The 27,155-nt window shown below is 35.4% G+C and overlaps 1 protein-coding gene across 3 annotated transcripts in view; it reads left to right on the forward strand.

Moving 5' to 3' along the window:
* The first annotated feature begins 1,134 nt into the window (after positions 1–1,134).
* LOC105252928 (balbiani ring protein 3) overlaps positions 1,135–27,155 on the forward strand; it is a 28,131-nt gene continuing 2,110 nt past the window's right edge. For 2 of the 3 annotated variants that reach the window (XM_011260599.3, XM_025406302.1), the window contains exons 1-7: positions 3,749–4,034; positions 15,259–15,400; positions 21,379–21,812; positions 23,213–23,765; positions 24,101–24,344; positions 24,705–24,973; positions 25,206–26,990. In XM_011260599.3, coding sequence (XP_011258901.2) covers positions 15,298–15,400; positions 21,379–21,812; positions 23,213–23,765; positions 24,101–24,344; positions 24,705–24,973; positions 25,206–26,990 — 3,388 coding nt within the window. In that variant the 5' untranslated portion in view covers positions 3,749–4,034; positions 15,259–15,297. Of the gene's footprint in view, positions 1,550–1,968; positions 2,246–3,748; positions 4,035–15,258; positions 15,401–21,378; positions 21,813–23,212; positions 23,766–24,100; positions 24,345–24,704; positions 24,974–25,205; positions 26,991–27,155 lie in introns of those variants that run through there. The other variant, XM_020028063.2, reaches the window with a different exon arrangement.

A 27,155-nucleotide genomic window follows, 5' to 3' on the forward strand; every position in this document is an offset into this window, starting at 1 on the left:
GCGAAATAGTAATTGTGTTTGCAATTGGATTTGCGCGGATCCGTATTGTAGTTAATGGATCTCCGTCGTCGCGTTAATGCATTTGCGGACTGTTACACTAATGCAACAATGTCGAGAATTACGATTAAATCATGATAGGGATAATAACATTAATTTTTACTTGATAAAGATAACAACTGTCAAGTAAGAATTACAGGATAAGAATTGCAGAAATTTAAGTTGGAGTTTTTACGCGATAAAGTTTCGTTACATTTTGAATAATTATTTGAATATTAATAATATAAGAATAACTTGTGTAATAATGGAAATTTATGTGACTAAGGAAAACTAATTATGAATTTTCATTTTGTATAAAAAAGGTCTTATTATTTTATTATCTTTATATAAACTATTATTGAATTATTATTTTATTATTACTTATTATTTTATTATCTTTATATACACTATTATTACATTATTATTTTTATACGCTTAAGGTAAAAAAAATTATGGTATAAATTACAAGGAAAATAGATTCATTTTTACGATACTTATTGTAAAGCTATAAAAAATATAACGACATTAAGATGTTTTTACTGCTATATAAATTATAAATTGTAAATTATTTATTTGTTCTATTGTTTGTTAGTGATTATGCGTTTGTTTATGTATTAAAAAGTATTTGAATATACATATATATATATATATATATATATATATATATAATTATAAAATATTCTTTTATAAAATATAATTCTTATTGATATAATTCCAATATAAATATAATTCTTATATAGTATATAATTCCAATATAATATAATTCCATTGAATATAATTCCAATATAAATATAATATAAATATAATTCTTATATAGTATTATTGAATATAAAAGTATAATGACAAGCAAAAAAAACAATAAAAACCAGCACAATAATTAGAGCGTAATAATATATTTATTATAAATAAGTTATAAAAATATAATAGGTTCTCTTATATATGTTCCTTGATTACAAAAATTATATTATAATTTTTACTATAATATTTTCTCCGTTACATTATTTTATTATTATGTATTATTTTATTGGAATATTGTTGTACATTATTTACATGCGGGAAATATATTTTATTCTTTTAGATATCGAATATGGAATTTCGATCATGACGCATTCTCAAGTGGCTCCTTCATTCAAGCGGAAATTCAGGGCGATGAGTCCGCGGGTTCCGGTTGCTCGCGATCTTCGGGTCGCCGGTGCGTGAACGATCGCGGTGTCGCCGTGAGATCCGGTCGGAGGAGGATCGGAGGAAGGATCAGGAGAGAGGGGAATGTCGGTCACTGGGCCTCTCCTCTCAACGACTACTCGGTGCCACGCTCGTGCCCCGAAGCCGTCTAGGGAGGGCATCGTTCGTATGGAGATTTCCCTACCTCTCTCCTCCATTGTTCGTCTTTCTCTCTATTCGTTCTCTAACATTCCTCATGTTTCCATTGCCTTTCTTCACGAATGCAACGTTCCGGGTCAATACACGCCGCTAACGAACAGGAATTGAAGAGTTCTTCTTCACACCATCGAGGGTACTATTCTTTTCTTTTTATACCTCCGACTAAATTCTCCCGCACAAAACGCGAAGATAATAAGACTTTTTTATTGAGATATCACAGTAACAATAGTTTCTGAGCCGCAAGCGATCAAAAATAATTTCTTCTAAGGAAAATCTATGCAGAGATTTATATAAATTTATTTTATATTATTTTATATAAATTACTTGTACTTATTTTATATTTTTTATATTTTATATTGATGTTTTATATAAATTAATTCAGAACGACTATTATTTATTTATCAGTCATATAAATTATCATTAATTTGTACACGTATAAATTAAAAAAGTATTTTTGAAAGCGCATTCCTGATATTGAAAATCTCGCGACATTAATATTTAGCGTTGTAAATAAATAATAGAAACAAATCATGTTTGTGTATGTAATTTCAGGATGTCCGAAAGAATGCGGGATAGAAGCGTCACAAAAGTGCGCGTTTGCGTATCACCGCGCGAGTTTCCACGCCGGCGCGGCGCGACTCGGCCGCGAATACCGCGAGTACCGTAAAGGTGAATAAGCGGGTCGCACGAGGATCGGATTCCTCGCCTAGCAGAGAACCCGGACTACATTATTAATTTCCAACACGTGCGCGCTGGAATTAAACGATTGACGATTTATTCGGCAAGAGAGGGACAGAGAGGACAAAAAGAGAAGCAACGGGGAAAAAAGGTATTTACATTTTCCTCACAAAATATACAATATTAATAAGTGACAGTTGATAGTCGTGCATGTATATATGCAATATTGGCACGCATTAAATTCGATTTGACAATATTATAGATTTATAAGAAATAATTTAATGTATAAGAATCATATATATATATATATATATATATATATATATATATATATATATATATAGAAAAATTATTAAATTATCTGTAATTCTATATATATATATATTTAATAATTTTTTTGACAACATAATTTTTTTAACAATGAAGTCAAAAATATTAAATAGAAATCTTTAAATTATTATTGAAACAAAAAAAAAATGTTTGTTGAAAGAAAATCTAAAATTTGTTATATAAAGCATGCACCAGCAATGAGTTAAGCTTCAATTGAAGTTCTCTTAAAACGAAATCTATTTCAAATGGAATTCTGAAATTTTTTTTATGAAACTCTATGCTCTCGAACCTTGTTGCAGTGATATTTTTATTGGAAGATTGAGTTTATAACCACAGTCAAATTCCATTCGATGGTTGACAATAAATTCCGAGATCGAATCTCGAATGTATTTCGTCGTCTGAGAACTTCCCCGCTTTTTTGCTGACGCGATGACAAATTTCTCGATGGAGAAGTCCAACCGGATGCTGGGCGAGCATCTTTCTCGTCGGAGCAATCGTGGGTGCTTTTGGGTCATTCGTTTCGATCGATTGGTCTGCCTCATATATTATTGATACGATCGCTCACGTCGCGGTCATGACACCGTGCATTCCGATGTTGTGCAAGCCGGCAATCTAGCTGGCTAATAAGCGCCTCGTTATGCAAATCCTGCGATATTACTATAGCGCAAATTTATCCCCGGTAATGGCTTTGAATCACATTTCCGTACAAGACAATAGGCGCATTTGTTGAATGGGAGAGTACACATTCAGGATGAGCATTCTTTACTTAAAAATGTTGGGAAGTATGTTAAATAGTTAATGTCTCTTCATTCTTTTATTTTCGATTCAGCGGATCATTATTTCGAGCGTGTCGGTTGAAGCAGAACCAAATTTATTACTTATTCCTACAAACTAGGACGAGGTCTTGATCCCCGCTCAGCTTAATCGTCAACATCCGTTCATCGATCAATATCGCGACGAGAAATATTAGATCGATGAGAAAATGAGGTAACATGATTACACGGTCAATCGATATAGTTGGTATTATTGTAATTATATCCTTAAAAGAGCCGGTCGCGCTTATTCCCCATCAGTATCGCGATGATAATCTACAAAGGGATAGAGATGTAATTGTTACAAAGCCAAAGAGGAGAGCCAAAGCTCACCGACTCGCGCGGATAATTGTTCCAGTCGTCGCGTCATCTTCTTCTCCCGCTCGACTCCAGGATTTCATTTCGGAGCGCGATCGATTTCGATCCCGATGTCGGTGACCGCACCGTACATCGTCAGTAGGGCCGTAGAATTCTAGAAGGGGGTCATCATACGAGGCCGCGCCGAACACGACGAGCCAGTGCACGAGCGTCGTCCGGCGCGAACTGAGCGAAAGGAACGGGAGTCTCCGCGCGAGTCTCGAAGGATCACACGAGGAAGCGGCCTCGTCGTCGTCGACGTCGTAAACATCGAAAAACGAAGGTCGCGACATCATCGGGGTGCTTACCGCGCGATTTTTCACGCCAAAGTAGAGGCGCTTTTTTTTTAAGGGGACTTTTTGTGCACCCTCGAGGCGACGGTTTGCCGGTGACATCGGTGAATTTAACCGTGTTACATCCTCGGGAATTGATACGATCGAGGTGAGTTCCGGCTTATGTGCTACTTTTCGGAAATACGAATAACTGCGATTTCCGAGATTCTTTTTAAATGCAATATTATTGTGTAGAATAACATAAATTTTATTGCGATATTTTTATGAATCTTTTAAAGACAATAATAAAATGCAATTTCGATCGTCTATTTGTATTTGTTTTTTTTTTTTACATAAGTTGACAACGAATTAAATAATAATTATATTTTCTGCTGAAATTTCTGTACAATTTATATATCGATAATAATAATAATATTATTGAGAGACGATTATTGTGGAATATAATTTTTATTGTTAGTCGGAACAATAGCTAAGCAATCTGCGAAAAATGAAAAAATTGGATTGCCTGAATTATCGATAGGTTGTAAAACTGCAGTTTTATTTCCTCCAAAACAAAAATTTCACACAGCTATTGTTGCATCGAGCGCTTGTTGAATATGTTTTACCGAGCCAAAGAACGAGTCGGTTTTTCACAAAAAATTATCAAGTAATACGCGCAACTTTCTAGCGGGGGTAGATTTATTTCCGACGCGCAAAAATTTTTCTCTCTCATCTCGAGATGCTTGCTGATTTATTTATGAGCGCGGAGAGAAATTCTCTCTTTTTTTTTTTCTTCTCGAGAGAGGATACTTTCCAGGCCACGATTAGAATGAGGCTTAAGCGGATCCATATTCCTCTGGGAAGATGGTGCTATGGAAATTTCTCTAAAGAAACTTTATCCTTCTTAAATGGCTTACATTAAATCATGCTCCTAGAGTAAAGCCTCGATATTCAACTTGACGCTTTCGCAAAAAGTTTGCGTTACGAATAATCATATTTCGCGGAATATTTCCGAGTTACACGATTCATTGCCTAAATCGACGTTAACTCTTCCGCGTCTTTTTATACTTGTTAAAATAGAGATTAAACCTGTATTAAAGCGATTTCCATCATTATATTCGCAGCAACGCTTAAATAGAAAGTGAGGGGAAAGAAACTTTTTATAGTTCTTACGCATTCGACTGATACATTGTGATCGAACATATTATTTCCTGTATTTCTACGATATAAATCTTGTAATACATGTATCGGAAAAGAAAGTTGCTCATTCCACACATTCACTTTGAGAAACTATCGAAAACTTTTAAATTTTTAAGCGATATTTTATTTACTTATTTTAAGTGATATATTTAATATATATTTAATATAATTTAATATAATTTAATATAATTTATTTTTTATTTATTATTATTTTATATATAATTTATTTATTTTATATAATTTATTTTATATATTTGATTTTATATAATAATATTTAATATAATTTATTTTGATATAAACTTGTATAAATATACTAAATGTAATACTAAATATTTCAAGTTTTTCAAAGGAAATATGCATCGTGCTCAATTTTTTCTTTTAACATATTACATAAATCATTAATTAATATTTTAATTTAATTCAATATTAATATTTTAATTCTGTGACTTCAATAAATAACAAAAATAATTTACAAATCGAGGAATATAAAAACACATTCGCGTGTTTTATTGAAAAAAAATTGGGGAAAAAATTGGTGAATTTTTCCTACATTTTATTTGGACTGTATATTGTTGGACGTTATACATTTTCCCCGTATTTATTTTACTGTGATAGATCTTTGCGCAAGTCAGGACTGTACACATCGGTCAGAAGCATTAACCAATTCCTCTCGCGGAACCTATCCTGGCGTGTACTTTCTAAATAGCCGCAAGAATGCACAATTCTCTCGTGTAAACGCGCGTTTTCCCGAACCGCGCCTCGCGTGCGCGTTTACGCAGGATGCGCCGCTAAGAATTTTCAAACGCGCGTAGCGGAATTCACGTCTCGAATCTTTACACGGGTTGCCGCTATTCGATGTACCGCATTGTATAACGTTTTCTATTTGCGCGATATCCTCGCGCACGTGAAAGCAATTTCTTTTTTTTTTCACGCGTGCCCGTTCCGCATCGTTCGATGGAACTTTCAACCGCGTAAAATTCACGCAGGCTTACTCATGCTTATGACTAACATCGCTCATTTGCGTGCGAACTTAATTAAACGAAATTTTACACGATAAAATATCTAAACATCGATTTATTCTTCGCGATCGCTAAAGCGCAGGGATGTTTCATTTTTAGCGACTTTACTTTGACAGTTATCTCACTTTTTCATTTTTTTATTTTCGTTTTAGATTCGCGTTTCACAATGTTTGCAGATACGTATGAATTGTTCGCGTTTCTGCAAAAACAAAAAAACTCGTCTGCCAGGCCGCTCAAAGAGAGTAACAGGATGCTCGGTTCGACGAGCGTCGAAATTTTGACGGCGCGGCGGTCTTTTGGTCGAGAGGGAATTTTTCGATGCGTCTCTCCGAGCTCCGCTCCAAGCAAATCTGTAATACTTTGTAGTCGTCTGACAACACCCGTCGCGTGCTGCTTTTCAGGAGCATACAAAGAATTTCCAATAGCGTTTCGCGAGGAAAACAGCGGCGTATTCCCGTAACTTCCGACAGAGGAGACGGCTCGCGCTCTTATCTCTCTTTCTCTCTCTCTTTTTTTATTCACAAGCTTTAATATCACAATTTAATACGATTTGTTCCGCTTCTAAATTTCTGGTCTGCTTTCATTACGAAATTAAAGTTGGAGAATTGTCCTCTCTCTTCTCTATTTAAAAATATAAAGTATCATATATATAATACACCATGGAAAATATTAATATTACGTCGCGAATTGCGATGGAGAGACGCGGTGCTATTTTCATCCTTCTCAACTATAAATTACGCCAAGCTGCGTCAATACGTTTATACCGCTTTGTTTCGAAATATGATGAGAGAAGGGAGAGAAGAAATTTTTTTAACGCTTTGATGGTTCGGATTAAAGAGTTTTCGCTTTTTTTATTTTCGCAAAGTGCCGTTGACCTCGGGCGTCGCATCTAGTGTACTAATGTAAAAATCTGGTTCCCTATGCATACACACGTACGGCGTACACGTGCGATTTAAAACACCAGAAAATGTCGATTTTTCGAGCTGTTCGTAGAGACGCGATGTTGCAGAACACCGCGTCGTGATACGTTTTTCCACGATGTTTTCGGAAAAAGGTGAAAAAAGATCGGAGCGCGAACGAGAGAGAATTTCCCTGGCGTTTCGTCCCGCGGGAGGAAGTCCGCCCGTAGGCGGAAATCCATGGGTCGTCGGTTTCGGAGCAAGCAACGCCGACACCGAACCACCGCCAGTCGGTGATTTTTACCTCGGAGCCAACAAGTTTTCACTTTGCCCTCGCGTTAACTCACGCGCTCATCTCGGTTTTGTATTCGTTTTACCTTCCGTCACGGGGATTATCTGACGGAAGCTAAGTAACTCTGAGTAAATTACAAGCTCTTTGTAATAAAGAATGTTACATTATTAATGAAATATTCCATTAATACGAACATTTCACCGAGGAATTTGCAGTAGTCATTTTGATTCTAACGTACACTGAGGAAAAAATTATCTTGAAATAAAAAAATTTTAGTTAACTCAAGAAGGCTATTTATTCGGTGGGTATCAATCACGTATTTACTTGTATTCGAAACGTCTGTTTGCTTAAGTTAAGTATTTATTTACATATGCTTAAAAAAATATAATTTTTAATTAAATATTTTTATTTTAAATAAATTGATAAAGAAAACGGCTCTATGTATTTAACAACATGATAATTATAAAACGAACGATAAGAGCCTAAAAACGCGAATGGTAATGCATAAATTTTTTTTTCTTTTTTTTTCAAACATTAATTGTTCGCGAAAAAATTTTTTTAAGACGTGCACAAGGCATTTGTACATATATTTTACTTGGTGTATATGCCAAGTTATAGATTCTCTTGGTTTGAGATTTCTATAACACCCTCTTTACCCCCCTGAAGAGATGTAGACAGGAAAAATATCGGGGCGAATTCGCTGAATCGGGAATCGAACCCAAGTCAAAAAAATTTTTTCGCGAACAATTAATGTTTGAAAAAAAAAAAAAAAATTACGCATTACCATTCGCGTTTTTAGGCTCTTATCGCTCGTTTCATAATTATCATATTTTTATTTTTATTTTACAAAATATTTATTAAAATGCATTTCTTATTCCCAAAAATTTTAAATTTTTTAATTTTAAAAAATAATATATTTAATTTAATAAATTATAGTATATATTTTACGAAAATAGTATTTAAATATGAAAAATATATAAATGAAAATAATGTACTTAATATAACATGCATATTTAATTAAAATTAAATGCTTTTGCTTAAATGAAATAAACAATTCTTTGCATTTAAAGCAAAAGTTTCAGGAAAACAAATTTATTTGATTTAAAAAAATTTTTCCCTCAGTGTAGCACCTAGAAATTACCGGATTTTTTAATTTCGAAAAGAATAATAATAAGACACGTGTAATAGGTATGTCGGATATAAATTTAATTAATTAAAATAAAACTAAGTTTAAAATTAGTTCTTTGCTCGCGAAACAAATTAATATAAGTCACTCTTTTGTCTCCTACGAAAAAAAAATGTTCCCTTCTCGCGGTTTTAAAGCTTTTTTTCTCGCATGAGGAAATAATGAAAAATCCATTGCCTCGGCAACCGGACATCCGGTTTTTACAAATATTGGTGTAGCTTTACATCGAGATGGCACACTTCCGCTTATGAGCGGGTTCCATTTAAATAACTCTGCGGTAGCGCACGTAAAAAATGGATCGTCCGTTCCATCGGACCGTTCAATCGCCCGTCTGCTCTTCCGGTCGCCTGCATTCGAGAGATGCGATCTGGAACACATAATATTATCCGAAGATATCCGTGTAATCCATCTATCTATCTATCCCAGCTATCAGCTGTAGGAAATTGAATGTTATATCAGCACGCTAATCAGATCGGAACGACGCGCGATATGCGGCCTACAATGACTTCTTACTCACGCCGATTTTCATCGATAGATCTGCCATTATAACATGTCCCAGAAACTGTGGATACTCCTTCCATCCATAATTTAGATATGATAATGGCTCTGATTTCTTCTTCAATTCTAATTAAGCTTTGCGAATTGCAATTTTATTTATTATTATTCTTACAAACCGAATTTCGACCTTCTAAAATTCTCTGTCAAATTATTATCCATTATTATCCTTGATTCTATAATCGATATATCCTCTCACAATTCGCCGCAAAATTCTATTCGGATGATTAATTATTTCAAAGCTCGACGTACATAGACGTTATACATAGTCTTGACATTTTCATTTCCAAGAAAAATCGATTCCAAGTCCGCCAAGGAATCAACTGAAAGAGACATTCGGTGTCGATCTTGCGACATCTTGATATTTGTAATATATAATTGTCCCAATCGAGAGAGAAATTTTCGCAGGAAGATTGATTATAAATTTATTTATTCGGGGAGAGGCAATTTCTCTGAAATCTGGATCGTCATTTTGCAAGATGTAGCGCGTGCAGCTCGACTACGAATACCGGTCATGCAATTAAAAAAGATGAATCGTTATTCGGCGGCTCCCTGCCTTATTAAGTATGCGACGTACGCTCTTTCATTTTTGTTTCGCGCAAAATTTAATAGCGTGTGCCCTTCCACCGCGTAGATTCTGACAATTATGAACGCAAGCCCCTCTGGTACTCGTTTTTCGTAGCAGCCATAAATATTGCAACTTATTTTGGAATTACTGGAAGGAGAAGAGTATCTCATACGAGCACAAGAACACGCGTTTGCTCTATCCTGGTATTTGTATGCGCTGCAATTAGATGTTATCTAAATCGTAATCGTAAATTATCCTGCGAAATACTTTTCAGAGACCATATGTGTATGTATTACACATATTCCCCGGAATAATTATATTCTCCGCGTAAACTAAGAATGCATTCGGGAGATATTTAGGATTTCGTGACCTGTGCAAGTTCGAGAAACACAGTTCTATCCTATTCCCATTTGTCAGACGTGAATATTGCAGACGCTTGCGGTCCACGTTTCAAGTATAACCAGCGAACGTGTGTAGATTTAACATTTTCAGAAATATATGCAGAGAATTTAACACAAAAAGAGAGATAAAGAAAGACGAGAGATAAATACGATAAATAAAATAACAATTTTCGTGTTTGATCTTTAAAAAAATACAATCTACAGTAATAATTTAGAAATATTAAATTTAAATAAAAATATTAAATATTAAATTTAAAATATTAAATTTAAATAAAAATATTAAATATTAAATTTAAAATATTAAATTTAAAATATTAAATTTAGATAAATTTAGATAAGTATTTAATATAAAGTAGCACTTTTTGCAAGAGATATTCAAATATCTAAGTATGTATATAATGCTTCGATAGAGTCTAGGAAAGTACCAATGTCATTAACAAGACAAAGGAAGTTCGGGATAACTTTCGCGCGCGATAACTGTTTCTCCGAGTTTCTCCTGTGCAGCCATCGGCCAGGTGCACTCTGTGCTCGAATGCGCAATTTCCGGCATAAAAAGTCAAAATTATCCAAGTAGAATCGCAGATATAATGGAGATACTAATTTCGAAAGGCTCAGCAAACTTTTTCAAAAAATTAAACGCTTTACAAACTCTAATATCTCCTTCTCAAGTTTTTATATATATCAACTTAAATAACTATGTGGAAGTAGACTTTAATTTTTCCGTATTTTTAAAATTTTACTTTTAAATTTTTTCCATAATTTTAAAATTTTACGATATTTTAAGATATCAAGATATCAGATTATCAAGATATCAATTGATATGAATACCAAAACGTCGATATATTAAAATATGTCAAAGTTGAACGCGTAATTAATCATATTTTGGACTTTAAATACAAAGGATCGATCTGTTAAAGCAGTTGACCAAATACATAAAAGCGAATGTCATTATATATTTATGACATATCATCCAGACACTATTGAATAATTTATTTATGTCAAAGATTGCTTTCAATATCTTTACTAAATGTGGTTAAAATGTTTGTAAAATTGAAATTATGATAAAAATCAAGTTTTATTTATTAATTTAATATTTTTAAACTATTGATTATGAATTATTTTTAAACTATTGAGTATGATATGTCTACAATATTTGTATTTAATATTGAAAGTATTACATTATAAATATATTAATAATATATTACAAAGTGAATAGGATAATCCATTTTAAAGCGCTTCCTCCTCCACATTTAAATTGTGACGTGTATTATAGATGCAAATGTATTATAATCATACAATGTAGTCGTATGATCAATATTTCAGAGATATTAAACTGCTGAGCAATCTGACCATTGTAATTAATATCAAAGAGAATGTCATTTGAATTACAACATTGCACAATTGTAATACTGTTTGCAGATTGGAAATGCATGTACAATTAAAGCATGGCATTAACTCCTGTATACTACAACAATATTAACATATGTGCACTTGTGTTTGTACTGCACTGCATTTGACCGTTTTGTTTATTCTAAGGATAAATAAATATATATATATATATATATATATATGTGTGTAGAGTTCATGTATCAATACTTTATATATTCATTACATATTAATAATTTAAATATATTGTTTAAGGGGGGAGAAAAAGCTTTTCTATGCACGTCAAATTTTTGTATATTTTACTTTGATCTTAATTTTGTTTTAATTCGACTTTCAATTTGCGAGGAATTTTCTCTCAATTTATACATTGTATAAATATATTACATCAACTACTCAATTGCATCGATCTCATATTTCTCTTTAAACTAATAATTTTATAATAGCGCGTTTAATAATTTCTTATTCTTTTCAACTTGCTTTTCTACCTGTTGCATATTTGTTTGAAACGCGAGTTTGACTATTTATGCACTTGGCAGGCATTTTTTATTCTTTTTCAGAAAGGATCTTTTATATATATATATTTGGGAAAATGCCAACGAGCGGGCTCGGAGTTCAAGCCTGGAAGTGCTGGAACATCCGGTGCGCTTCAATAATGAAATGCTCCGAGTGCATGTAATAATAATGTCGGAGAAGCGACGTCGTGTAGTTATTTGCTGCTCGTGCGGGCGCTAATATTGTCGCCATAAAAGCCGCACTATACGACCGTGCCACTTATATTACTCATGAAGAATGTAAGAGGATACAAAGTGTTTCTTTTTTATCCTTTCGTGTCGAGCGGCGCGGCCCACTCTTCTCGATGCTGGATACATCCGGCGCGATTTCAACTTTGTTTCTCGTTCACTCGCTGGCGAGATTCCTTCCTCGGAGAGAAGAGGAAGGTCGATCTTCCCCCATCCGTCTTCTCTCTTTCGTCTCCTCTTCTCCTCACGAAAGTGTACCGAGCCTGATGACGTATTCGGGAATTCATGACGACAATAGAAAGTTAAAGGCGCTAAGGCTAAGACCCGGAAGGAAGACTTCGATGACGACGAATGACCCACATCCGGTGAATCAACTGTGGGAGAGTAACCTTGTACGTGTGGACCGTGGTAGAATATTTCGAGAGAAACTTGGTACGCAGAGAACTATGGGATCGTGCATGTGTGACGTTGATATAAAAATACGCAATTTCCAACGTAATGAAATTTGGGACCGCTTGTTAGCGCTCGATCCGATTGCACGCTTGATTCGACATCAATTACCTCGCGCAGCGTATAATATTCGAAATTAATTATACAGATTATATTCGAGAGACCTATTATATCATTTCGATATTTCAATCTCTCAATCATGACGTTTTCATTCAAAATGCAGTTATATAGATGCGATAAAATAATTTTATTATATTTGACTAATCGATTACGATCGATTTGTTCCTCTTTCCGTTATAGCTAGATGACTAAAAATTCAACATGTTTGACTTAAATTTGTGAAAGTTTGATAAAATTAATCTTATGCAATTTTAATAATTTGAAATAAATTTATTTAATTTTTAAAAGTTTGATAAAATGAATCATAAAGTTGAGAAAATTTATTATTTATTTTATATAAAATTTATTATTTTATTAAATATTTATTTTAAATAAAGTCGACTATATTTAATTCTTTAATTCGTTTAATTCTTCAATTCGGTATATTCTACAAACTAAAGCACACATTTATCGTATTTTAATCGGATTTATCTTCCAACCTCATGTACTCACCGTCTACATATATTTTCTCATGGTCGATTAACAGGCTTAAGTAAAGCTGTGTGCCTTAAATAAAGCGCAGACGAATATTAGCGAAAAGTTCCCTGCGCGAAACGAATTTATATTATAAAATGTGTATAAAATTTATTCGTATTAAATACGAGCGAATATTTTTACAAAGGATTAAAATGTTATTTTTATATTTTTTATCATTATATATTTGTAATAATAAATATTCTTTAATTATATTATATTTTTTATCATTCTTTAAATCTTTAATTATACAAATATATAATTACATCTGAAAACATGATAATGATATAATATATTTTCTTAAATCGATAGAATTATATCATATGACATATTGTGTTTAGTGACATTAAATTTGACAATATATTATTCTTTAATTCTTTTATATTTTTTATCATTATATATTTGTAATAATAAATATTCTTTAATTGTAAATTTCGCTTAATTGCAAGATTGCTAAAGACGGATCTAAATATATATTTATATAGATTGAAATATATTAATATAGATATGAAATATATTATATAGATTGAATTATATTAATATAGAAATAGAATTCAACGCTCTTGGATGACAGCTCTTCTCCAGAGAAGGGAGCTGGGATTTCCGAGATGGAAATCTGTCAGCCGCATTGTGATATGTAGGAATCACGTCTCGGTCGACAGCTGACAACAGGCTAATGCCAATAAGCGTAATCTCGACTGCGATTGCAGTCTGTGTAATTACCATCATGCACCGACGTGGCATGGCCATCCTACTATCGTTGCATAATTCATGTCGTCGGGCTACATCCTAAATTTGAAGGTTTCCCAAAGGATCTAACCGCCGGTAATTTCACTGTCGAACAGCTTTGCCTGCCATCGTCGTATATGAATCAATATATGAAGCAGTAAGATGCATTATAAGGAGGATATATGAGGGAGGTGGGAGAGAAAGAGAAAGATTTATTGCATTTTTAAAGTTTCCTTTAGACGATCTATGATAGATGACAATATTTTTAGTTTTGTGTGTCACAAATATAAAAAATGTTTGAATAATTAAAATTCACACAGCAGATACACACACACATATACGTATGTATAAAACATAAATGAATATATGTGTTTTGAATGTTTTATTTGTGAATTATAGATTATTAAAAATGTGGACTTTAGATATACCGAAAGTGAATGTTTGAAATATTTATTCGTCAAAGATATTTCTTTCGTTATCATTAATTATATCAATAATATATTTATACATTTATTTTTTTCTCACGTTTTATAAATATTTAAATCTTATTTCTTAAAATATGTAATTATATGTGAAAACATGATAATGATATAATATATTTTCTCAAATTGATAGAATTATATCATATGACATATTGTGACATTAAATTTACAATATGTTATCATCAGTCTATACATTAGCATTGCAATTGCGATAATTACATTAATATGATCGATGAAATACGACTATTACGATCTTCTTTTTTTATCCTAATTATACGAACTCTTCCAAGAAACATCTCGGGATGATTACAATGGGCGCGGCCGGATAATCGCGACGATGAAAAGAAGCGGGTACATCGTAGCCGAGCTTGTAACGAGACGTAAAAAGAAGAGGAAGAAGAAGAGAAAAGACGAAGAAGGAACGAAAACGGTCTGACAATTCGTAGATCTAAAGTCGACTTCGGCTCATGAATAACGTAGGAGAGAGCGCATTAGAATATTCCCCGCGGCATAACGAATAAGGAGACATAACTCCCATTGTTATTCCTGTGGCTTAAAGGGGAGAGCTCCGACTCGCGATGAGACTGCAAAAGAAGTGACTTTACATCGATACTACCACGAAAATGGTGCACTCGAGGAAGAAAGAAGAAGTCAACGGACCTTATCTTCGTTGCTCGTCGGCTTATTAAGACCGCGTCGCGTCGAGTCGAATCGCGTCAAAGCAAGGTTCCGTTCTCGTCCTGAAGGATAATGCGACGAACGCGGCTCTCGTAGCCGTAATTAGCGTTTCCATCGATTATTCGCGACGGCCTGCGAAGCTCGTTTTAATCAAGACTCCAACTCTGTGTTGCAGATATAGCGGCCGGCTCAAAAATTACTTGATGCGCTGAGGATGCGCCGTGATTTCTGCAACGGTGGGCTTGCCTGCGCCGTTGTGTGGGTGTCGTCGACCTGCCTGCTGCTCGTTCTCTCGCTGTCGTCATCGATCACCGCAGGTATGTCCTCTCTGTCTTCTTTTTTTTTTCGACGTTTCATTATTTACTGCTCAGTGGTTTGACATCTCCTATCCGAGGAGCGAGCGCGCGAGCTAAGGATAAATCTAATATCGTACTCAAAAGAACTCGAGTAAAATGACAATCTTATCCGAAGCAGCGTTTTTCAAGGATGGATCGACGTTTCCATCCAAGTGAGTTTCTGCTTCGAGAAAGAAGGTTTATGAATAAAAAGTAACAACTTAATAACTGCGGAAATAAAGTTTCTTTGTTTTTTACTTGTTCCTCGACGTGATATTATTATTAGTAATATTTTGTTTTGTTTTTCTGATCGTAATAATTAAACTTAAATGTCAATGTCCTATACAGAAATTATTTTTACATTTCTCTCTATTATCTCGCTTTATATTAAAGGATTGCTACGAATGTTATCCATTTTATCATAACATTGGTATCGAAAATTAAATTCCTCTAAATTAAGTATTCATTCTCGACTAATTATTTATTGGGAATAAATTAAAAGAAAAATCGCATGTTAATTATTAGAATAGAGTGAAAAAGCAACGTTACATCTTTCGTATACACGTAGAAAATTTTACAGTACAAATTACATGAAAAATGTCATTTTCCTTTACAACATTTATTATAAATCTGGAAAGGATATTAAGATATTTATAAAAAATTTTAAGTGATAAGGCATTTGTTATATTGTTTATTAATAATTATGCATTTGTTTGTGCATCAGAATATTTGAATATAATTACGATACTCCTTTGTAAAAAATATAATATTATTGGACAAAAATATTATTACATTAATTATTATATCGCAATTCAATTTTGATTGTAAATTAGAATATTATTTTTGTCATAGATTTGGAAGCGTTATTTTTTAAACGTCGTAATCTAAAGTTAATATATTGAAGATAATAATGAAGATAATAAGACATCTATTCTGTTTCTAAAAAGAGCGAGTTTTAAAAAATTAATGTTTATCAAATCTAATTTTCTTGTCAATAAAGCTTTTTTCTCGGGTAATATATTTGAAATTTTGACAACACAAACATTCCTTCAACCGATCTTTTTTAATCCAGATATTCATGTCGCATCAGCTGTCTATTTTCTTTTTTTTTTTTAGATTTAGAGTGAATTCATTATTTTTTGCACAGCACACCATCCATATATCATTTCCGGCGTCTCGCTATCCCTGCAAAAATCGGAGTCAGCAGCGGATCGTCTTGCATATTCGACAATGACTGTGCTAGAAGGCGCAATCGAAAAGGTCCGCGCGCGTAAAAGAAAAGCGAACTCTCTCCATCTTCCCCTTTCTCTCTCTCGCATTTGCATGTAATGTGCCATGGTTAGACGTGAGCGGATTTTAGGAGCCGAACACGAGCGGTCGTGATTCGTACTTGATGTTGCGCGAACCAACCAAGCAACCGTGCTTGCCATCGCGCATATTCGCGACATATGTTTCTCCGGGGGAGAATTTGAGGATTCTGCTCGGGATCGCTCTCGGCGCCTGAATCTCCTCCCTCGAATCTCCTTTTTCGCGCGATTTTCTCCCGCAGACCGGACGCGAGCGAAAAACGACCCTTCATAAATGACAGTTTGCTCGACAAGCGTTGGATACAAAATTAGATATTGCGCGAGATGCATATAAAGCCCGACCTCTGCGGTCTGTACTCACGTTTCACGTTCAGCGAATATTATTCGTTTCGATTCCTGTGAGTTTAATCCCTTGGAATTAAACTCCGTATTGCGAAGGAAATATTGTTGCAAAAATTATTTATATTTTTTATATTTCCAATAAATTACAAATTATAAACTTTTGTAATCGTGCAAGATTACGTGATTGTGATATTTTTTTCTTCGACAATATTTTTATTCAATAGTACTGTATTATTTTTTACAAAGAAGTATTATAATTATTCAAATATCTTTGATGCAAATAAACGCATAATTGTTAACAAATAATTCAACAAATGCATCATTATTCGTAATTTTTATAGTAATAAATATTTCAAAGTATCCTGTTCTATTTCAGCTTACTAAATGTTGCAAGGCTAAAATCCTGTTCTATTTCAGCTTACTAAATATATAAAATTATAAATTAGAAATAATAAAATTTCAGCTAAAATCCTGTTCTATTTCAGTTTACTAAATGTTGCAAGGCTAAAATATATGACATTTTTCATGTAAGTTGTACTATAAAATTTTGTGTTTGAGAGAGATGTTGCTCTTTCAATTTTAATAATTAACATGTGACCTTTTTTCAAGTAGATTTCTTCGCAATGGATAATTAAGTATGAAAGATGAGATACAATTAACTTAATATCAATGATGAATTTAATCCTTTAAATTACTGTTGTAGAAAGATGGATAATATTTGTAATTCCTTCCTGTCGCGAATAGAGAGATGTAGAGATAATTTCTGCGTGTAGGACACCGAAATCTAAGTTTAATGAAATTATACGATCGATATCTACTCAATAATGCACAAAGTTGCCGTAATCAATAGTAAACGAATTACACGCGTCTCCGATATAGGAACACGCGATCGGCGAATTAAATAGCATACCTAACGAGACGGTAATCGCGGGGCGAAATTGCTAGTTAGAAGCCTCCTCTCTCGTGCGATTCTGCATTCCGGTAATCGATCCCATCGCGATGTGTTACAGCAGGATGCAAGCCTTTTCAATAAATATCGAGGGCAGCCCGATTTGCATGCCACAGGCAATAACAAATTGAATTTCTCCCGCACCGTTAAAAGGCATCCCCTTGCCTTTCTTTCTTGTTCCCTCTCGTATGTCTCATCGTTCTCTTTCTCTCTCTGTTTTTTTCTTTCTCTCTTTTCATATTTTCTTCTTTGTCGACAGAGAAAGAAAGAATTAAAGATACAAAGAAAACGCTGGCTCGACAGCTCGAGGCATATTAAATTCATTTGTGCATTCTTCGAAATTCGAAAAAAAATAAATGAAGCGACATCCGCGAGTGTATATATATTATATTTTGTGCATTTTGAATTCTGTCATAAATCACAGACATGTAGAATGTCTGAGTAAAGCTTTAGGAAAAATTAAAGAATTCTCGGACGTGACAGTTTCAGATAATCGGATGTACACGATGTTCTAAAACTCATAATCAATCTTCCAAAGAGAGATTCCTGGGATCATCCAAAGACGATTTTTCCTCAACAAAAATGTCGAGGCACTAATAATTTTCGAATTATAATTCGAATTTCGAATTATGATTGAAAATAAGAGGTTTTTCGTAAATTAAGCTTTGTAGAAATAAAATATTAACAAAACCGCATTCTTCGATTAATTTTAAATAGAGTTTACTTTAGTTGAGTTTTAATTCAATGCTTAATCGCAAAGATATATGATGACAAAAATCGGGAACATGCAAAAAATAATGGCCTTCATCGATATTTTCGCTGAGGAAAAATCGTCTGCAAACGATCCCAGGAATCTGTCTTTGATAGATTGATTATGAGTTTTGGGACACCCTGTATGTCGCTTATTTCTCGTGACATCTTCACCAAATTTTTTTTCTCTTTTTTTTTTCTTCTCTCTTTTGCGAAACATTGTTTCGCAAGTCCATGTGAGAAGACGCGGCAAACGACCGCTTGACACGCGACGCGCACATATGTGTACATCGGGAGAGGTGTATCGCGTACGTACCACCAGGTACTTTCGCCAGGTGCGCCTAAAAGGAATATCCGTTCGAGCGGATTTTCTTTTCGTACATGTGCCCGGACCCGAGGCACTTTCTTCATTTGTCACGCGAACGTGCATCGCACCGCTCGCTGCGTATTAATATATGCCACGTAACGGAACGCGGTTAACTCCCTATCGAGTCGCGCATAAATTAACACGAGAGCTTAATCCTCGCACAGTTGAAATTTTTATGTTACTACGATATATTCCGTGCATTTATATTTTTTAAATAATAGGAGAAGAGGAAGGATTTTAATAAATTAATTAACTTTGTAAAAATTTTCTCTCCGACAAATTCCCTATGAAAACTTGCATAAAAATTAACTCTATAAAAATTATGCGGAAATATTATAAAAATATTATAAAAATCGATCGATTATTCTTCTCATTTTTTTTTCGAAAATTTAATTGTTTGTTTTTGCGTACTGATTAACGTTTTAATAAATAATTAATAAAAATCAGTCAACCATTCTCTTGGCTCTCACGTTTCTTCATTTTTTCGAAGATTTAAGTGTTTCTTTTCGCGTACTGATTAATATTTCTCGTTTCTTCATCCGGTTTTTGGCACGCGCTTTTCTCCTCTCCTTCGAATGTAAATACTTTACCATCGCGGTACCGCCTGGAAATGCGCTCGTAGTACGATAGGTGATGAGTAAGTATAGTAAGTGTGGCAGTAGGATGCCGAGGAACCGTTATAGCCGTCTCGGCTCTAGCTATTTTTATTATTATTATCATCATCGTCGTCGTGCTACACTTTAAGCCCGAGCGTGCTCGAAAACGGCTTCTCGTCCGAGAAAGCACTTTATTTCGCGCGATGACCTATTAAGCGCTCCCGCTTGTGTAACTTATTAATCTGTAATATCGCCGCCTCATTAAACATTAAAATCCTTGCTTGCAATTCCCGCGTTGCAATTATGCATAAACCGAAGATTTTAACACGCAAACGAGATAAGAAGTCTATATAAATAAGAGGATTATATGGTACCGATATAATTTAAAGTCAATTAGAGTCTCCTTTTCTTTGCCTGCCAAATTAATACGGGGCTAAGCTACTATCTGTTTGGATGAAATTAAAATGACAATATCTTTTCAAAAATTGTTACAAATAACAAATAGCTATTATTATACAAATTCATGTACCTATAAAAGTTTAATTTCTTGTGTGTTTCACGAAAATGTTGATCGTCTTGAAATCTGCATAGAAACATTGATAGTTTAATAATTAAGTTTGGATTTATGTAAATTACGGATGTCTTGTACTTATTTTCAAAATATTGGGAACTTAATGAAAATTGTATAGAATGTTCTTACATATGTTTAGAATCTTCAGTACAATTTTTTAAATCGATTTACTAAAGCGGTTACAAGTTATAGGATTTTAATTTTCACCGAATTAACATGTGTTCTTATGGGAAACGTATAACCACGTCGATTCAAATGACAAAAATACATGGAAATAATATTCAGAATTTGTTTAAAATTTGGAAAAACGTAGTTTATATACAGAGGAAATATTTGATCAAATAATATTATACAAATACTAACTGGTTAAAAAGATATTAAATATAATTCAATGAAATTAGCCTGTATCTGACACAATACGAAATTCTCTGCCAAAAGTTAATCATTTCGATTAACAAAATTCGCAATATTTCAGTAAAAACGCAATAAATATTAAAAAATATATCTGCACTGTAGCTAAGGTCAAATTGTAATATTCCATGCAATTTCTCATACTCAAAATACATCAAAAGTGAATATATTCGTCAATATTGATTTTTAGCTACTTTTTGCTGGGATTATACATACAAAGCATCCTTAAAATAAGTTCATAAAGTATATTTTTCTTTCTAAATATTTATAAATTTTCTTAAATGTTTCTTATAATTCCTATTTCGCGAAATAAATAGTCACTTTAAGAACACGCTGTATTTAATATTGACTAAATGATGGTTAATATAAATAATTAATATTAAATAGCTTTTTCAACAAAATATCCAATCTGCGCTAAATCTTATATAATTTATGAATCTTTCGCTGTTAATAATTGAGTGTTATGTTGGATTTATGCAAATTACGAATGTACGTCCGCGCAAATACACGGTACACGGAACTATTGATCGTCTTGAGATCTGTAGAAACATTAATAATTGCCACGTTGAGACTACTTAATTTATCTAATAAATAAATGAAATATTTATTAGATAAATTATAATAAGTATATGTTTTACTTAAATATATATTTTATTATATTACACAGAACCATCGCTAAGGGCCGGTCGATGTCCGTCCTTGGACGAGCAGAACGTGTGTCCATCGCGGTCGCCAGCCTGCGACAATGATTCCCAATGCCAGAGGAACGCGCCGGAGGAACGTTGCTGCAGGACCGCGTGTGGCTTCCGGTGCGTCGCGGGCCAATTGACCGGATGCGAGCAACTGGCGTTGGCGGCCGTGAGGCGATCGCGGGCCCTCGGCGCCGAGGGCCTGTCGCAGTTCGTGCCGCGATGCGACAACGAGACCGGCGAATTCGAGAGGATACAGTGTAACCCGCAGGGACGCGGCTGCTGGTGCGTCGACGAGATTGGCGCCGAAATCCCCGGCACCAGGGCGCTCAACAAGAATGACATCGACTGTGACAAGCCCCGCGTCTGTCCGGCTCATAGTTGTCGTATGCTCTGCCCCCTGGGATTCGAGGTATTCACCTTGTCAAGTGTAAAGTCATACACTTTCGAGATACTTGACGTGAATCCGAAAAAAAATGTTATATTATTTTGTTAAAGTATTCTTCTTCTAGTATGCATACTATATATTGTTACTTGTCATGAGCAATTTTCTGTTAATAACTCTGAATAAGAGTGGTCTGTGTTTAGATAATATGATTTCTTCTCTTTTTATCTTTATATATATATATATAAAATCCAAAAATATTGAATTTATTATTTAGTATCCAAAAGTATTGAATTTATTATTCAGTACTATATATATATATATATATATATATATATATATATATATATATATATATACAGGTCCAAAACTCATAATCAATCTTTCAAAGACAGCTGGGATCATTTGGAGACGATTTTTCCTCAGTGAAAATGTCGATGAAGGCCATCATTTTTTGCATGTTCCCGATTTTTGTCATCATATATCTTTGTAATTAAGCTTTAAATTAAAATTCAACTAAAGTAAACTCTATTTAAAATTAATCGAAGAATGTGGTTAATATTTTATTTCTACAAAGCTTAGTTTACGAAAAACCCCTTATTTCCAATCACTTATAATTCGAAAATTATTAGTGTCTCGACATTTTCGTTGAGGAAAAATCGTCTTCAGATGATCCCAGGAATCTATCTTTAAAAAATTGATTATGAGTATTTCGGGACACCCTGTATATATATATATATCTTGCTTGTAATCCCGTAAATCTAATGCTGTTATAAATAATTTAAAGAAGATGACACTTCTTTTATTTACTAAAATAGAGAGGGAGATTATATGTTTAAATATATACATATAATTTAATAAATTTTCTATTTAAATAAAAGAAATGTCATCTTCTTTAAATTATTTAACATTAGATTTACGAGACCAGATTCACAAGCAAAATTACAGTAACTATTATTATTATTTCGTACCAATTTTTGCTAAGTTTTAGGATGGAGTGATACGAATATATATATTCAATATTAATAAAAGTCAGCAAAAAATTGCTAGGAAATAATAGTAATAATTTCTCTAATTTTGCTCATGAAATCCGAAACCCGTCAAATTAATGAATGTTATAAATGTAACGCTAAAATAATGTTCAGGGAATTTGCATCGATAAATTAATAGAATTTTAATATATCTACTTTACATCAATAACGATTTTCTCTTTTAGTTGCGAGCCGCGCAAATATGTGCCAGATAAAAATTATAAAGTAAAAATATATCGTTGCATTACAAATTGTTATTCAATGAAAGCGTTATTATAAAAAGATTAAATTTAGATACGTGAAACGCCTCATAAAAATCTTAAACTTTTATATAGAAATTTAAAATAAGACTATCTTTATCTTATTGAAGATGACTTAAGATAATGTTGTTCGTAGATCAACGAAAATACTGGCTGTCCCAAGTGCGAGTGTCGGGATCCTTGTCGCAGTGTCACTTGTCCGGGGAACGGACAGACATGCGAGTTGATCGAGATGAGTTGCGCTCGGCCGCCGTGTCCTCCATTACCCAGCTGTCGGAAGGCCAAGTCTCTGCTGACGATCTGTCCGGTGGGTGAACCTTTGCAAATCACCGATTCGCCGCGGCCGTTCCTCTGTGGCGACACACCGGGCAAGCCGACCTGTCCACCGATGTACAGCTGCCTGGTGGAACCTGGACAAGAGTACGGAGTCTGTTGTCCGTCCAACGTAAACCTGCAGCGAACTGGCTCGTGTCCCGTGGAGGAGCCGGCGAATTCAGCATGCGCACCCAGCTGTCGCTACGATCTCGAGTGTCCTGGACCCCAAAAGTGTTGCAGCAGCGAGCGTTGTGGCGGTAACGTGTGCGTGATACCCCGGGGACTCAGCGTGTGTCATCGTGATCGCATGCTCGCCGAGATACTCAGCGTCTCCGAGCGCCAAGGCCGCGGTTATGTTCCACAGTGTAGAGAAGGTAAGATGGACAAGTTATTTCGCAATGATTGAATATTCGTCTATCAAAACGAGTTCATTTCAAACTTTCACGTTAACCAGTTTTGTATGACCCTCCAACTTACGTTGAAGACGACTGCATAAGAAGGAAGTTGCATGTCCGTGAAAGAAAACTGGCTAAACGAGAGAGAAACTTTGTGTCGAAATTTGTATATTTGATTAGTAATGAGTTTGTGACCTCTTTTATAATCTTCACCTTCCACTGTGTAACATGTTTGTGCTTAGAATATAAAAGAGAAGTTTTTCATAATAAATGTTTTCGTACGAGAGTTTTTCAAGTATAAAATAATCATGCAGATGGAGGTTTCGAGACGAGGCAGTGCTCGAGGAACGGTCTTGTTTGCTGGTGCGTGGACGACGAGGGTAGAAAGATATCCGGTTCCATGGGTCCCTCCAAGAAGATTGACTGTAGATCGATAAGCAAGGCGCGCTCGCTTCCGGCGTCTTGCACCCCTCAGCAATGCGCTCAGGTTTGCCAGTACGGCTTCAAAACGGATGCCTTCGGTTGCCCGACTTGCGAATGCGACGATCCGTGCGAAGGGTGAGTATCGTTACGCTACAACAACGATTAATCCTTTACTTGCGAGAAATTAATATTTCCTTTCTCGAGAATATTTAAAAGAAAATTTTTTATACAAAAATCATGAAGAGAAAATTATTAAATTATAAATTATATCTTGTTAAATGTTTATAAATGTTAAATTTATCATTTTTTATTCGATTAAAATGCAAAGCGAATATATAATATAATCTCTTTCCATTCGTATTATACAAAATTTATTATTTGAAAAAATTAAAAAGATTTTTTAAAATTACAAAAAGAGAAAGAGAATATAATATAAGATAAGTGAAACAGATAAAAATGTGTATTTTATTTCATTAAATTATTATACTTTTACAGATTTCCCTGCCCCGAAGGACAAGAGTGTACTCTAAAACGAGAGAACGGCTGTCCAGATTTTCTTTGTCCAACAAAACCGGAATGTAAACCCAGGAAGACCTACAAAAGTCCTTGCCTCTTTGGCACGCCTCTGATCGATCAGAATGGAAATGCTATGACTTGCTCCGCTAACGAAACTTGTCCCAACAATTACAAGTGCACGGTGGTACCGGAAGCTGGTCAGTCGGTGTGCTGTGTCGAAACATTAAGTTCTGCAAAGGCACCCACAAGTAAATTTCATTAATAAATGATCAAGTATAAAATAACAGTAACGATAATAAAATTATTTTTCAATTGTAATATTAATTATATTATTATTCATAATCACATGCAAATAATATATATTTATTAATAATGATAGAATATTTAAATATTTCATTCTAATTTCTAAATCTTTTTTCAATTTCGCCTTAAGTCTTTTTTTTACAAAAAACATTTTTTTGTCTCTAATTGAAAATCCAGTGTGCGAGTATCTGCGAGATTTCAACGATCGCATGGAGGGAACGAGGGAAGGAATGTCTCTGGCAATCCCGGCGCCTCAGTGCGAACAGGATGGCAGCTTCAAATCTCTGCAGTGTCACAACAGCACAGATTGCAACTGCGTGAATCATCGCGGAGTGATCCTGAAGACCGGAGTAGGTCCCACTGCCTCGGCCGATTGTAATGCCATCAAAGAGCTCACGCGAATCTGCAAGCATCTCTACTGCAACTTGATCTGTCCATATGGTTACGAGGTAGACGCGGCCGGTTGCGAGCAATGCCGTTGTCACGAGCCCTGCCGCGATATCACTTGCGACCCGCAAAAGACCTGCACGATGATCGACGTGAATTGCGGTCCTGATCAGTACTGTCCAGCGGTACCGGCTTGCTTGACGACCAAGCCAGGCCAGTGCCCGTACCTCGTGCCAAGCTCGTCGAGCTGCGAACTACAGTGTAGCAATGATCAGGAATGCCCGTCCGGAGACAAATGTTGCTCGACTGGCTGCGGCACGCAGTGCGTGGCGCCCGTCATGGCCACGGCCTGCCAGCACGCCCGTGCAGTCGCTGAACACGCCGCCAGAGAATCGGGCGAGCCCGCTAGAAGAATCTATATACCTAGATGTGACACCAACGGCGTCTTCGAGCCGGTTCAATGTCACAACGGCGTGTGCTGGTGCGTGGACGAAGAGGGCAAGGAAGCAGCGGGCACCCGAGTTCTCGAAGGAATCGTACCGCGTTGCAATACTCCTTTAAGATGTCCAGAGATTGATTGCAAACTTGATTGTCCGGATGGCTTTGAGCTCGACGCGGACACCGGCTGTCCGACATGCTTGTGCCGTGATCCGTGTCGTAGCGTGACGTGCCGGGGCGAGAACGAGGCGTGCAGAATGGTGGAAGTGGCGTGCAGCGCACCTCCGTGTCCTCCTGTGCCCGTTTGTCTGCCGAAGAAAGACAATCCGTGCCCGAACGGTTCACCCTTGATCGAGCAGAACGGCTCGGTCGCCACCTGCGGTCCTCACGGTCACCATTGTCCCTCGACGCACAAGTGCGAGCTGTCACCGTTGGACGAGTACGCGGTATGTTGTCCGAAACCGCGTGATGTATGCTTCGAGCTACCGAGGCGAGTACCGTGCAATCCGAGTGCGGGCCTCAACGAGACCGAGAGATGGTTCTTTGATCCGGAACGTAACGAGTGCCGGCAAAAGCACGACTGCACCCTGGGCCACAACGATTTCTCCAGCCGGCTGGTATGCGACACCGTCTGCCCCGTATTATCGCAATGTGAGAGGCTGCGCGAGAAGAATCTCAAGAGATCGCAGAGGCTTAAGCAACCCACCTTCTTACCCAAATGCAATTCCGATAGCGGAACGTGGGAACCGGTGCAATGTTTGGAGCACGTCGGTGTCTGTTGGTGCGTCAATCGCAAAGGTCAGCCGATCAAAGGTTCGCTCATCAGAGGCACCGAGCCGAAATGTAATTTCCGCCAAGCCAGACGAGGCAGCAGAGGACCGCAAGAAATAGATCGTGAGATTCAAGCGATCATGGAAAACGCTTTGCTAGACTTGGAAATGGACGAGCGACGAGCGGGGAAGATTCTCGGGACCAGATGTCAAGCGATGAAAAACAAAGGCCACGTGCCGACGATATGCGATCCTCAGGGTAGATTCGAGCCTACGCAGTGCGCCGGCGATACTTGCTGGTGCGTCGATGAAGCCGGTAATCAGCTGATCGGCTCCGAGCCGTTTTTGAAGGGAACAAGCATTTGCCGTGAGTAGAAAGAAATCTCGATGCTTCTTTAATTTAAATCAAATTTTATTGAAATAACTTTGGTGATTTTTTTTGAATTTTATTCTTAATTTATATTTTATTGAGTTATAAATATTTTTATCGATATCGTTGGGTAGATTTATATTAAAAGATCTCCTTCTCTCT

The sequence above is a fragment of the Camponotus floridanus genome, unplaced genomic scaffold (genome assembly GCF_003227725.1).
Source record: "Camponotus floridanus strain SB8 unplaced genomic scaffold, Cflo_v7.5 scaffold14, whole genome shotgun sequence".
Taxonomy (NCBI): Eukaryota; Metazoa; Arthropoda; class Insecta; order Hymenoptera; family Formicidae; genus Camponotus; species Camponotus floridanus.